Source organism: Erinaceus europaeus, chromosome 4, assembly GCF_950295315.1.
Source record: "Erinaceus europaeus chromosome 4, mEriEur2.1, whole genome shotgun sequence".
Taxonomy (NCBI): domain Eukaryota; kingdom Metazoa; phylum Chordata; class Mammalia; order Eulipotyphla; family Erinaceidae; genus Erinaceus; species Erinaceus europaeus.
In genome coordinates, this window is record NC_080165.1 from 134,271,588 (window position 1) to 134,287,329 (window position 15,742).

The 15,742-nt window shown below is 39.2% G+C and overlaps 1 protein-coding gene across 4 annotated transcripts in view; it reads right to left on the bottom strand.

Moving 5' to 3' along the window:
• Nucleotides 1-15,742, bottom strand: part of DCBLD1 (discoidin, CUB and LCCL domain containing 1) — a 95,114-nt gene that overhangs the window by 60,964 nt on the left and 18,408 nt on the right. For 3 of the 4 annotated variants that reach the window (XM_060190559.1, XM_060190558.1, XM_060190556.1), the window contains exon 2: nucleotides 9,620-9,832. The exons of the other annotated variant lie outside the window; for it this stretch is intronic. In XM_060190559.1, the coding sequence (XP_060046542.1) occupies nucleotides 9,620-9,832 (213 nt within the window). The remainder of the gene's footprint in view (nucleotides 1-9,619; nucleotides 9,833-15,742) is intronic. 4 annotated transcript variants of the gene reach the window in all.

The window sequence follows — 15,742 nt, forward strand, 5'->3', positions numbered from 1 at the left end:
ACCCAGGGTCATTATGGGGTGCTGAAGGTGGAGGCTCTGGCTTCTGTAATTGCTTCCCTGCTGAATATGGGCATTGACAGGTCAATCCATACTCCCAGCCTGTCTCTCTCTTTCCCTAGTGGGGCAGGGCTCTGGGGAGGTGGGTCTCCAGGACACATTGGTGGGGTCGTCTGCCCAGGGACAGCCTTCTACAGTGTAATGATAATAAGTAGAGTTCTAAAGCTTTATGTAAATCAAATGGCAGGAAAAGCAAGAGGAAGGGGGAAAAAGAGGGCTACCTGCAAGGGTCTACATCAACAGATGTCTTGGGGACATGAAACTGTATGATGTGTTTAGGAAAAGGTACACAGACGGAAAGACTAAAAGCTGAGTTTGTAAATATGGGTGGGGACATGCCTGGAGAGAGCCATGAATAACATCTTAACACATTCCTGCAAAGAGCAGGAAATTTAGCAATTTTTGAAGAAGAAAAGGAAATTTGGTGGGGCCTGGGCGGTAATGCAGTAGGTTAAGCACACATGGTACATAACACAAGGACTGATGTAAGAAGGATCCCAGTTGGAGCCCCTGGCTTCCCACCTGCAGGGGAGTCACTTCACAGGCAGTGAAGCAGGTCTGCAGATGTCTATCTTTCTCTCCCCCCCTCTGCATTTTTCTCTGTCTTATCCAACAACAGCAATAGGAACAATAATAATGACAACAAGTGTAACAGCAAAGATAACAAAATGGGAGAAAAGGCCACCAGGAGCAGTGAATTCCAAGTACAGACACTGAGTCCCAGCAATAACCCTTGATGCAGGAAAAAAAATGTGGACTGGCATTGACAATTAATATAAATAAATAAACAAACTGACTATAACTGTGGACTTAGAGAATACCTGTTTTCTGCTCAATTCATGAGGTTAGATGAAGACAAATTAAAGATAGAGCTAGTTCTGGCTGAGGGAATTCCTGTCACAGACCTAAAATGATTTTAGGGCAAACTTAGGTACCCGGAATGTACCAGAGTGAGGGGTGTGTGCAGCTCAGTTTCTGCTTGGGGTAAGGACAGTGTTCAGGGTACTAAAAAGTGAGGGAGTGATCCATGCACTTTTTTTTTTAAGACAAAGAATAATCTATACTTTCATACTGAGGAAACAGTATGAAAGGGGAAGAGGGAAAAAGGTGAAAACAAAGTGTAATAATGAAGATTTATATTTGCTGAGTGCATTAAATGCACCGGGCATCTTTCTTTTAATTTATTTGTATGTGCACGTGAATATGTACCTCAATCATCAGTTGGTGCAGACATTATTTTCCACATTTTAAAAATAAAAATGGATAAAAAAATCAAGTAATTTGCATAAGGTCAGGCAATTAAAAAAACAAGCCTAAATGAGTTCAAGCCCCAGGTCTCCACTTGCAGGTGGGAAGCTTCCTGAGTGGCGGAGTAATGCAGCTGGTGTCTCTCTTTCCCTTTCTCTGCCTATTTCTGTCTCTATTAAGAAAAAAAAAAAGGAAGAAAGGAAGGAAAATGGCTACCATGAGCAGTGGATTTTTTGTGGAGGCACCAGCGATAATGTTGGTGGCAAAACCAACAAGTGTTAAGGTAGGAATTTAGAAGTAGGTAGTAGTCGAATTCCAAGGTTTGCACTGTTAAGCACAAGTGTTTCTGCCTAGGCAGAAACAAAATAATGTTAATCTTAACCCTTGCTGAAGGCCAGCCTGACTTTATTGATCCACAGTGACCTGGACAGAAAAACCTAAGAAAATCCATCACTACAAGGGCTTTTGTGATTTTGAGAAGCGGATACCTGGTTCCCACCTAGACTCCAATCGGTCCTTCAGGGGATCCAGGGACTATTCTCAATTCTACCCACAGAGGGAAGGTCAACTTTCAGGGAAAACCTGACATAGTTAATCTTGAACTATTAGGAAGACCACAGCCCCTCTAGGGAGTTCTGAGATCACTGGTGGTGGAGTATGCCTCAGAAAATTAATTTTTTTTCTGGTTCTTTCTGGTCAGGAAGACCAGAAATAGAATTTAACCAGCAAGTGAATAAAGGTTACAGGGTCACTAAAGGGCTTTAAAGTTGAAAAAAAAAAAGACCTTCAGGGGGCTGGGCGGTAGCGCAGCGGGTTAAGCTCAGGTGGGCAAAGCACAAGGACCCGCGCAAGGACCCGCGCAAGAACCTCCGGCCCCCCACCTACAGGGGAGTCGCTTCACAGGCGGTGAAGCACGTCTGCAGGTGTCTGTCTATCTCTCCTCCTCTCTGTCTTCCCCTCCTCTCTCCATTTCCCTCTGTCCTATCCAACAAAAACGACATAAATAACAGCGATAATAATAAGTACAACAACGATAAAACAACCAGGGCAACAAAAGGGGGGGAAAATTACCTTCAGTATGAATACACAGCCTTCCCTCATTAGGTAACAGAAAACAGTATTAGCTATTTCATATTTTAAATATATGTATATTGCGTAATACAATGCCAGAATTATCATTAACTTTCCCCCAAATATCAAGATATTGTAATGTTTATGAAACTTATTATTTTACATCATGAAAATTAAAAGGAGATAGAGGATCCATACCAAATCAACAGTCTGAAGTGTACTATATATACAATTAAAATTTGAAGATATGTTGTCTAAATAGACTTGTTATTTGAATCTTCAAGTCCCAGGTTTAAAGAGATTTGTTCAACCCTAGACTACTTTTGGTAAGTAAAATGGTTTTCCCAAATTGTCCTATAAAGACGAGATGTACCTTTATACTTGAGTCCTTTAAAAAAAGGGGGGGCAGGCAGTGGCACACCTGGTTAAGTGCACATATTACAGTGTTCAAGGACCCGGGTTCAAGCCTCCAGTCCCCACCTGCAGGGGGAAAGCATCACAGGTGGTGAAGAAGGGCTGCAGGTGTCTGTATCTCTCTCTCTCTCTCTCTCTATCTCCTCCTTCCCAATTTCTCTCTGTCTTTATCCAATAATAAACAAATAAAAATATATAAAAAACCTTAAATGAATGTAGTTATATATTTTTTTCATTTAATTACTTTTACTAATGAGTTAATAATTGTTTATAAATGTAGTTTTGAATGAAAAAAAAACAAACAAAAAAGGCCACCTGACAAAAAATGAAAAGCAAAGAAAGCTTAATGTGGATTTAGTTCTTGTATCTGGGGGCGAATAACATATGACCTCACAATAGCTAATGCTGGAAATTGTTGCAAGCAAGCCTTTGAAAAGTGAATTTAGGGAGTTGGGCGTTAGTCCAGTGGGTTAAGCGCACTTGGCATAAAGTACAAGGATCGGTGTAAGGATCCCGATTCGAGCCCCCGGCTCCACACCTGCAGGGGGTCACTTTGCAAGTGGTGAAATAGTTCTGCAGGTGACTTTCTCTCCCCCTCTCTGTCTTCCCCTCCTCTCTCTATTTCTCTCTGTCCTATCCAACAATGATGACATCAGTAATAATAATGACTACAACAATAAAACAAGGGCAACAAAAGGGAATAAATACGAAAAAAAAAAAAAGAAAAGAAAAATGAATTTAGGGGCTGCATGGTGGTTCACCCAGTAGAGCACACACATAACTATTTGCAAGGAATGGGGTTCAAGTCCCTGGTTCATCCTTGTAAGGGGAATGCTTCATGAGTTGTGAAATAGTCTGACAGATGTTTCTCTTTCTCTTTCCCTCTCTTTTTTCTTTCCCCCCTTAATTCTCTCTGCACCTACTTGCAAAAGAAAGAAAAAAAATTAAACCCCCAATAAAGTGGGAGAAATATAAAAATAAATAAATAAATATCACTTTAGAGAATGACATTATGCTTGCCAGAAAGTGATAATCTGAATTTAATCATGATGAAACATTAAACCAACCAATTTACACATATTCTACAAAATAACAAAATAACTAGTCAGTACTCTTTTAAAAGTGTACCAGACAACAATGATGCCAACTGGACTTCCCAAGGCAGACGACCGCACCAATGTGTCCTGGAGCCCTGCCCTCCTAGGGAAAGAGAGAGACAGGCTGGGAGTATGGATTGACCTGTCAACACCCATGTCCAGTGGGGAAGCAATTACAGAAGCCAGACCTTCCACCTTCTGCACCCCATAATGACCCTGGGTCCATACTCCCAGAGGGATAAAGAATAGGAAAGCTATCAGGGGATGGGATGGGATATGGAGTTCTGGTGGTGGGAATTGTGTGGAATAGTACCCCTCTTATCCTATGGACTTGTGTTTCCATTTTATAAATAAAAAAAAATTTTTTTAAGTGTATCAGACAACGAGAGGCTGAGGAACACATAAAATAAAACAGAAATCATGACAACTAAATGCTGCATGACTGGATCACAGACCAAAAAAGGAACACTGGTATTTCTTTGAATAGGTTTCTCAGTTTCCATAGATCTCTTTAAATAAAACTAAGTATTCCTTTAGTTACACTAAAATAATCTCCATTAAGTAGTACACGCTATTTCTTAAGAATTTTTTTGGTCACGATATTAACTCACAATTGTGAATGCATATATGTTATATCTAAAACATGTCTGTAAGTTTAAAAGGAAAATTCATATTTAAGTATATTTCAAATTTATTGTATTCTTAAAAAAACAATTTTCTAAAGTAGGATTGATATGTTTTATCAACTTTGTTGCTTCCTGGTCTATTCTGAATGGAAGAGAGTATCTTGACTCAGTCATAGACATATAACACACCCTTCTAGCTGATAATTATTGAATTTGAAATATAAGTCAGTCACACATTAACCAACACACATAAAACCAATTAATGCCATCTTTTTCTCAGAGAGACATAAAGACAGAAATACACAGAGATAGAGATAGAGGGCCAGGGGTGGCACACCTGGTCAAATGCACAAGGACCTTCAAGGCCCTGGTCCTCATCTGCAAGGGGAAAACTTCACTAGTGGTGAAGCAGGGCTGCAAGTGTCTCCCTATCTCCATCTTCCCCTCCCCTCTCAATGTCTGTCTGACTCTGCCCAATAATATATATATATATATATATGAGATAGCTCACAGCACAAAGCTTTCTCTGGAGCCAAAATACTCCCATGTGTAGTGCTGTGGTTCAAACCTAGTGAATGACAAGGTGGGTATCCTACTAGGTGAGCTCTCTCATCTGCCCAGTAATCCCAATTTACTTCTATCAGGCTTTTTTTTTTTAACCTATCATGACAACTGTCGAGGGTCACTCTTTACAGTTTATGTTGCTACAATGAATGTAGATTATAAGCACCCAGTTCACATGAACACAATATTTAAGACAAAATTGGTTTGGAGTGAACCATTAAGAATGAACTACAGGGGCTCAGGGTGGTGGTGCACCTGGTTGAGCACACATGTTATAATGCGCAAGGACTCGAGTTCGAGCCCCCAGTCCCCACCTGCAGGGGGAAAGCTTTGTGAGTGGTGAAGCAATACTGCAGATATCTCTCTTTCTCTCTCCCTCCCTATCTCCTCCTTCCCTTTTGATTTCTGGATGTTTCTATCCAATAAATAAATAAATAAATAATAATAAAATAGTGAACTATACAAAGATTTAAAAAAATGTACAACTTCAGCGTATTTACAGTAGTTAATGCAGTCACTTTCCAAGTCTTCCCATTTTTGGCAGAGCTGATAAAACACTAATGCCAGAATACATTATTCTTTTTCAAAACATTAACTTCATACTCAAATGTTCGATACTGAAGAAGTCTTAAAAATCTCTTGGCAACAGGTTTTAGCCATTAATTGGCTAATGAAAAATGCATCAAGCTGAGTAAAAACACAACTCAGCTGTTTCAGTTCCTAGGTCTTCCTTGAGCCGATGCTGGAGTCTCTTTCTTTCTTTCTTGCTGGAGTCCTTTCTTTCTTTCTTTCTTTCTTTCTTTCTTTCTTTCTTTCTTTCTTTCTTTCTTTCTTTCTTCCTTCCTTCCTTCCTTCCTTCCTTCCTTTCTTTAATATTTATTTTTTATTCCCTTTTTGTTGCCCTTGTTGTTTTACCGTTGTATTCATTATTGTTGTTGTTGTTGGATAGGACAGAGAGAAATGGAGAGAGGAAGGGAAGACAGAGAGGGGGAGAGAAAGACAGACACCTGCAGACCTGCTTCACCACTTGTGAAGTGACTCCCCTGCAGGTGGGGGGCCAGGGGCTCAAACCGTGACCCTTACGTGCACTTAACCCCCGCTGCGCTGCTGCCCGACTCCCCACTGAGGCTTTTCTCCAAAGCCCCTCAGTCAAACCAGCTGCTGAGGAGCCTCCCACGTTCCTGAGAGGTGGGCAACAGCCTCCTGAGCTCTGACAACAGAGAGACTAAACATTTCTGTACTTTCCTCTCATTCTCTGTGGATATCTGCACTCACTGGGGAAGTTCAAGCTGACACTGCGACTATCTTAACCAAGCTGAAATATTAGTTTCTTGGTATTTTCATTTAAAAAAAAAAATCTTATTTTTTCTACTAAGAAACATTTCTATTAAAAAATAGAAAGTAGAGAGAAAAATAAGAAATCCACAGAAGTCAAACCCTCTATAGTTTTACATTAACATTTGCTATAGCTATGTTCAAATTCATTTTATCCCAACATGTTTGTTACTAAACCATAAGCAGTTTTTTAAGTCAAAAAGTCTTTTAAACAAACAGCTATTTAATAATCCAAGAGAGTATATAACATGTTTTTTTTTCCACCTTTGGAAATTAGTTGTCATTTTATTTACTATAGTAGATTTAGAGGGCTTGGCAAAATAGCTCACTGGGATAGTGGGTTGCTTTGCCTTGTGTGTGACCCAAGTTCAAGTCCAGCCCCCACCACATTGAAGGAAACTTCAGTCTTGTGGTCTCTCTTACAATCTACCTTTCTGCCTCTCTGTCTCTTTCTAAAAAAGCAAACTAACATAGATTTAGAAGCATAGACAAAAAATATAATTCAGCAACATACTATTTGCTTTCTGTGCTAACAGCTGATAGTCTTTGAGCATAATATGTACCAAGCAAAGATATGTATACTTAAAATAATGACATTTTGGCTGGGGGTAGATGGCATAATGGTTGTGTAAAAAGACTCTCATGCCTGAAACCCCAAAGTCCCAGGTTCAGTTCTCTATACCATCATAAACCAGAGCTAAGCAGTGCTCTGGTAAAACAAAACAAAACAAAACATTTATTCACCGAGGATCTGCTACACTCAAGTCACTAGATTAAATATTATAATCACACATACATGGATAAGTGGGGCCACCAAGAGTTCTTCAAGACTACATAAGACAAACATATATAACATATGCAAGTATATGTTTTCTATATATGACCTTAAGCCATTTAGCTCTTTTTAAATTTATTCATAAGAAGGGCTGAGGAGCTAGCATAATGGTCATGCAAAAGAATCTAATGCCTGGGGCTCTGAGGTTCAAGCCCCAGCTCCACCCATAAGCCAAAACTTAGCAGTGCTTTGGTCTTGGCTGAAGTGTCTCTCTCTCTCCCTCCCCCAACACCTTTCTCATTAAAAGAATACACACACACACACACACACACACACACACACACACACACATTTTAAATAAAAACTTTGTTTATAGGGTTGAAATATTCCAGTTCTCTGTTTACATCTACTTTTTTGGATAATTTTCATTATCTGTTTACTGAATTTGCCTTAGTATGACTAACTGGGAAAGTCCTTTTTTTTTAATTGCCACCAGGATTGTTACTGGGGCTGGGTGCTGGCACTACAAACCCACTACTGTTCCTGGTAGCCAGTTTTTCCTTTGATTCTTCTTTCTCTTATACTTGATAGGACAGAGAGAAATTGAGAGGGGAAGGGAGAAAGAAAGATAAAGACACCTGCAGGCCTGCCTCACGCAGGGGCTCGAACCACAGTCCCTGCACATGGCATTATGTACACATAACCAGGTGTGACAACACCCAGCCCAACCCTGACTGGGAAATCTTTAAAACAGTCATAAAAGAAATAAGCTCTAAGCATCACTACATATTTTCTGTTAAGAACAGCTCCCACACACACAAAAAATTAAGCATACCTGTATTTTAGACAAAATTGTTATCTGACATAATATTAGGTTGGCCCGCCTGGGAAGGGTGGTAATTCACTACACTTTTCTCTGGGGTATGGGACTGACTATAAGAGAAAAGCAAATATCTGGAGACAAGTGTCTCTGAGCAGCAAAGACAGATTATACAGCTGTTTCAGCACTTAACTGCTATTTGATATGTTATTACCTAAATCTCATTGAGCCTCACTTCCCCTGTTTGTGGGATGGAGTTAATAATATTTACCATAAAGGCTACAGATAAATCTATGTAAAAAGCCAGGCTTGCCCCTGGCATGAAGTAACAGTCACTGAATATGTTTATTTCTAGGATGAGTATAATTGCTGTTTTTAAAAGACAAATATACTTTTTCATAGAGAGAAAAATGAGAATTACTGAACTTCATTGCTACAGATAAAGTCTAGGAACTGGGTGGTGGCATACCTGACTGAACATACATGTTACAGTGTGCAAGGACCCTGGTTCGAGTCACCAGTCTCCACCTGCAGGGGGAAAGCTTTGTAAGTGGTGAAGCAGTGTCTCTCTGTCTCTCTCCCTTTCCTTTCAATTTCTGACTATCTCTATCCACTAAATAAATTATCTAAATGCAAGTTGTTTCCTTGGGCACAGGCTCATAGTGTCACTATAAGTGGTCAGTGGCTATAGGATGCAACATATCAGCCATGTACCAGCAAAGGACATTAAAAAAAAAAAAAAACCTCACTTCAAAAGATTATTTTAAAAACTGTGTAGGAGTTCATTCCCTTGTCCAAAAACATCTAACCCCAGACATAGGTACATGGCCTAGTTTCTTACTTCATTCATTCTTCTGCTCAAATGTATCTTCTTGGAAAAAATGTTCCTGACTATTCTATCTGAAAGAACACAGAAACTTTCATACATATATCACATTAGGACACTTTATTTTTCTTTCTCTTTCTTATTACTCCTCCTATTATAGAAGCATTGGTTTATTTTCCACTCTCTCTTCCTCACTAATGTAAACACCATGAAAGGAGGAACATTGTTGTTTTTTTTCTTTTTTCATGGCTACATTCCACCTAAATCACTATTCAATAAATATTTGTCAAGTGAATGAATGAACTGTACATGTTTTAGCCAAATGCCATACATCTTCAGTTCTCTTCCCAGCAAGACATAGACTCAAACAAAGCTTCAGAGACATACACATGGCTAATACTAACATCTCCTAGATATCTCTGTTGTCAAGGAGAAATGTATCCATGTGATGTTCCCTGAGATTTTTCAAAAGCCAACTTTCTCTTCTGATTTTCCCAGGCTATAATGCTAATTAGCACATCACTTTCTCTCTTCCACAAATCTCATTTTTCTTCTTCTTTTCTTCTTTTTTTTTTTTTTTTTTTTTTTGTTAAACCAGAGCTTTGCTCAGCTCTAGCTTATGATGGTGCAGGGGATTGAACTTGGGACTTTGGAGCCTCAGGCATGACAGTCTCTTTGCATAACCATCATGCTATTTACTCCTACCCCCAAATCTCTCTCTCTCTCTCTCTCTTTTTTTTTTTTTTTTTAAAAAAAGCTCACAGAAATTGAAGTCTTTCTTCTTACCATACTGATTGGAAGAGCTGGTGAAGAGAAGGTAGTCAGAAGCACAGGACTGCGATTCAATATCCAAATCACCCAATCTGAGAATCAATCTCTTCCCTTTCGGTACTGTAATTGTTTTTTCACAAAAAGTGTGATTGGGGTAAGTGCCAGGATAATTCTTAGATGTCATTGTGCCACTGTCCTGATAGGTCACTATGTGTCCACAGCCATCACCTGTTAAAAAAAAAAAAATGAAGTAATAAGTGAATTTAATTCATTCTTACTGAGAAATGGGAAAATGCAATATAATCTCCAAGACAGGTTATCTTACTGCTTTTCTTTAGAGAGAGCAAAAAGCTAAAAGAAAAAAGATTACATTTTAAAACAGTATTTATTATTTCAGGTTATTAACCTCACTTTCCTGTTTGATCTTCTGAATATTGTTGATGAGAATACGTCATATATTAGAATGGAAATCTCTTAAAAATATATCATTTAGCCACATTGCTTTTTCTAACCACTGATTCACCTACCAATACATATTTGCACAGTAGGCTCTTGGAATTCAGTTTTGCCATTTGTAGCTTTCTATAGTAGAAGACACCCTTCAAGGTCATGTGTAGCAATAACATTACTCACTTATGAGGGTCACTGTGCTGACTAAATGAAATAATGAGTGGGAATGCAAACTAGTGCAGCCCCTTCGGAAGATGGTATGGGGAGTCCTTAAACAAATACAAATGGACTAAGTCCCAGGTTCAGTCCCCTGCACCACCATAAGCCAGAGCTGAACAGTGCTCTGGGAACAAAGAAAAAGAGAGAGAGAAAGAAAGAAAGAAAGAAAGAAAGAAAGAGAGAGAGAAAGAAAGATTAGAAAACAAATACAAGTGGAATTACCTTATGACTCTGTGATACTACTCTTGGGCGTTATCTAAAAGGCATGCAAACACTAATTTGAAGAGATATTACGCACCCCTATGCTCATAGTTGCATTATTCATAATAGCCAAAGAGTGGAAGCAGCCTAAATGCTCATCAGCAGATGACTGGGTAAAGAAGGTGTGCGATATCTATTCCATGGAATACTACTCTGCAATCAAAAGAGACTAATTGTGTCCTTTGGGACAACATGGATGGAATTGGAGGTGATTATGCTTAGAGAAGTAAGAGATAAAAGACAACTACCAGGTGGTTCTACTCATATGTGGAATCTAGAGCACTAATACACATGAACTTGCAAGAACAAACAAAAACAGAAGCAAATGAATTGTTTCCTTTTTTAATTGTTTTTTTTTTAATTATTTTATTGCCACCAGGTTTATTGCTGGGGCTTGGTGCCAGCACTTAGAATCTACCACTACCAGTGGACTTTCTTTCTTTCTTTCTCTCTCTCTTTTTTCTTTCTTTCTTTCTTTCTTCCTTTTTTTCTTTCTTTCTTTCTTTCTTTCTCTCTCTCTCTCTTTCTTTTTCCCTTAGGTAGGACAGAGAGGAATTGAGAGAAGACGTGGGGAGATAGAGGGAAAGACAGACACCTGCAGACTTGTCTCATTGCTTGTGAACTGGACACCCTGAGGGTGAGGAGCAGGGGCTCAAATCGGGTCCTTATGCTTGGTAATACTAGATATGCCACAGCCTGGCCCCCACAGACTTGTTTCAAAGACTTTGTGAGAACTATGGTAGTTATCTTTGATGGGTGGAAGGGTGGGGATGCTTTGGTGGTGAATGCAGTGGGGAACTACACCCTGTAATTTCACAATCTTCTAACCTACTGTTAACCAAACTAATGTATGCAAAATACCCCTGGTAGAGTTGGAAGCTTAGACCAAGAGGATTTTAAGAGAACACAGTTCAGCTGAGAATTGACAATCATTCAACATTCGCTTCTCAGGTAATGCCTTTCACAGATTAGATGGTTTCTTTTTTTTTTTTTTTTTCCCTCCAGGGTTATTGCTGAGCTCGGTGCCTGTACCATGAATCCACCACTCCTGGAGGCCATTTTTCCCCCTTTTTGTTGCCCTAGTTGTTGCAGCCTCGTTGCAGTTATTATTGCCATTGTTGACGTTGCTTTGTTGTTGGATAGGACAGAGAGAAGTGGAGAGAGGAGGGGAAGACAGAGAGAGAGGGGAGAGAAAGATAGACACCTGCAGACCTGCTTCACCGCCCGTGAAGCGACTCCCCTGCAGGTGGGGAGCCGGGGGCTCGAACCGGGATCCTGACGCCGGTCCCTGCGCTTTGCGCCACCTGCGCTTAACCCACTGCGCCACCGCCCGACTCCCAGATGGTTTCTGATAGAGTCCAAACAGGTCATTAGAGATTGGGGAGAATCTACAGTATTATTTGCCACACAGCAGGTATGCTACTCTTGGAGACACACAAAAGCAACAGTGGCTGCTTCATAGAACACAGAGTAAAATGGGAGACAGCTATAAGTTTGAATCACTGTGAGTGTTGCATGCTCGATCAGACGTTTAAACAAAGGATTGAGGATGACAAGAGAGAAGCTGTTTCAGTGAATTATTAGTACTTCACTAAAACATTTCCTTAAGACTTTTCTGAAGAGGAAGGCTTATAATAGACCAGCAGTTTCTGCAGTAGACTAAAGTGACCATAATCAATCACACAAATATCTAAAGGCAGGCAAAAGTGGGTAGACTGAATGGCAAGTGAACATCCATTCATGAAATGCCTGCAGTAAGTTTCATAAACAAAACGCAAATTTCTGGTCATAGCTGGAGGGTGAAGAAGCAAAACCCAGTTGGAGAAAGAACTCTCTCGAATTAGTGAAGGAAGACGTTTCCATTTGAAAATCTGAAGTCTAAGGCAGGCTTTCAGGGAAGAGATGAGAGGAGAATTCACCTTAGGTCTATTTTTGATTCCCTTTCTTCTTGCCTACAGTCTTGTAACCCACATAATAGAAGGCTTGTTACAAATAAATAAATAAGGGTTATGGTGGTGGTGGTGGTGGTGGTAGAATACAGAAATCCAGAACCATCCCTTCTCAGCAGACAAGCACTAGGGAAGGACTATACTGCCACCCCTCTCTTTGTCCAGATACTTCCACAAGATGTTTAAAAGTTATTTTAAAACTGTCATTTTTTTCCCCAGTCATGACACCATATCCCCAGACAATAACCTGAGTCCACCTGCACATCAGATGTCAGGCTCAGGCAAAAACTAGTAAAGTCATGGGCCCCTTGGAATATACCTAAAAGAGACTTACAGAAGCCAGATCTTCCACCTTCTCTATCCCACAATGACCTTGGGTCCAGACTCCCAGAGGGTTAAAGAATAGGAAAGCTATCAGGGGAGGGGATGGGATACAGAATTCTGGTGGTGGGAATTGTGTGAAGTTGTACCCCTCTTATCCTATCATTTAGTAAGCTTTTCCTTTTTGTATAACCATCACACTGTCTCATCAATGTTTCCTTTTTATAAATAAATTTTTTTAAAAAAAGACTAGGAAAGCTATCAGGGGAGAGGATGGGATATGAAGTTCTGGTGCTGGGAATTATGTGGAATTGTACCCCTCGTATCCTATGGCCTTGTCAATGTTTCCATTTATAAATTTTTGTGCAGTTAACCAGCTGTGCTACCACCTGAGCCACCCCTAGAAGACAGTTTAATGCTAAAACTGAACACAGAACACATACGTGGATATGAAGGTAAAATGTTTAAAGTGTTTGTTTCTCTAAACACTATAGTGGGGCTATAAGAAAAAACACTATAATTAAAAGTATAATTAAAACTATCAAAGTCACCTAATATTCTTCATGGCGTTATTAAAGGCTACTTTCAGTACTGCCTTAAGTTGTACAGTGAAAGATCTATCTGTAAGGCTCATGTGCCTCACTGCAATTAAAATCTCAATCCACAAACAGTCAGGAACTTATTACAATATAGTTCCCACCATAAGGAACTCACAGTCAAGAAGAAGGAGACATGTGATCGGGAATTCCCAGGAGTAATGGTCATGTCCAAAGCCAACAATATGAGCTTAATACCTGCTTTTTTTCAAATACCTGAAATAAATTAACGTATTTAGCATCAGTTATTCTAAGGTTTGAAGATACAAGATATTTTCTAGGTAAGATTAAAATAACCCTTAGACATCTGTCTACTCAATCAGTGGTTTATTTAGTCTACTCTAACTTCAGTCACTAAGAAAGGAAAACAATAACTTCCTAAAAAAGACTACTTCCCTTAGATAAGAAATCACATTCCACTAACAGAAAAGCAGAAATAAGATGTACTTGATATGAACTAAATTCTTCAATAGTAGAAAGCATAACATTGGATTAGAAAACCTTTTCTAAATTGTTTTATTGTCTTTATTTGATAGAGACAGCCAGAAATTGAGAGGGGAAGGAGAGACAGAGAGACACCTGCAGCCATGCTTCACCACTCATAAAGCTTTCCCCCCATAGTTGGGGACCAGGGGCTCGAACCTGGGTCCTTGTACACTGTAACATGTGCTCAACCAGGTGCGCTACCACCTGCCCCCTAGAAAACCTTTAGTTAAATTGCACTCATTGGGAAATTATTTGAAATAAAGTTTGCCTTAAGGTTAGTTACAAACTAATCTTAAAATAATGTAGCAGGGCCTGGGTGGTGGCGCACCTAGTTAAGTGCACACATTACAGTGCTGAAGGACTTGAGTTCGAGCCCCCGGTCCCCACCTGCAGGGGAAAAGCTTTGCAAGTGGTGAAGCAGGGCTGCAGGTGTCTCTCTGTCTCTCTCCCTATCACCCCCTTTCCTCTTGATTTCTGGCTGTCTCCATCCAATAAATAAATAAAAATAACAAAAAAAAAGTTAAAAAAAAAAGATTCTTTAAAAAAAAAGTAGCAATCTTCAAACTTTTCTTTTTAACACAGAACAAAAAAATTCATTATAACCTAAGTAAGCGCACATGTATAAATACACACACGTATAAATATCAGCAGTCTGATGCCACACATTATTAAGTGTAATGTACAATGGTGTTTTCTATTTTTTCCATTCCTTTTGTTTGTTTTAGTTTTAAAGTATGCTGGTTGGGGGCTGGGTGGTGGTGCACCTGGTTAAGTGCTCACATTACAGAGCACAAGGACCTGGGTTCAAGGCCCCATTCCCCACCTGCAGGGGGAAAGCTTCATGAGTGGTGAAGCAGGGTTGCGGGTGTCTCTCTGTCTCTCTCTCTCCCTCTATCTCCCCCCTCAATTTCTCTCCATCTCTAATAAATAAAAAGATTTTAAAAGTGAAAGAAAAAAAAATTAAAGTATGCTGGTTGTGTCAGTGAAATATATATAGTTTTATGGTCTACTAATGGGACACAATCTGCAATTTGGAAAATAATTTTCTAAAATATCATGAGTGAAACCATTTCTCGAAACATGATTTCACTACAATAATATCCTTGATTTTTTTTTTCTAATATTCAAGTTACAACAGGACTGAATACAAGTACCATCATCCTTGTGTGGGTGTGAGAAAACTTTCCATGTCTGAGATGAAGTGAGTTCCTGATGACTAAAATCTTTTCAGCCACAAAGGGGAACTTGTAATTATAAGACTTCTTTGTCTGGTGATGGTAAGGCAAACAGATTTCCCAAGGTATTAGAATTTCATTGTCAGATATTCTCACTTATCAACTTTGCTTTTGTCCAGTTGTGCTTAACTTTTCACTTTGTGTTGCCTGGAAAGGAATGGACAAACAAGGGCAGGAGGGTCTAAATTGTTGCGTGAAAATAAAGAGAAGAAAATAGAAATTATAATGATAGGGGAAATGATTCAAAACCTTTGATTTTCCTAAAAGGAAACTAGATAATGCTATGCCAGAAGTCACAGCTATAGACACACCTACAAACTACAACACTTAAGCAAGTTTTGCAAAATTGATTAGAATCTCTTTAAACTTCATTCTCACCGTGGTAAAATAGATGCTATGCTAGTGATTTGACTAATGATCTCATGAGATATTATTTTTGCCTTGGCAGATAAAAGGCAATTGAAAGTAAAATAAAAAGAAACACAAGGTACTTATTGTCAAAAGTTTTTCCAAGTAAACTCTCAACACGTTTTCTATTAACTAAAAATAAAGCACTTAAAAGCAGTCCATTGGCATGCATATATATATGTATATGTATGTGCATTTCAAGAGGTTCTATTT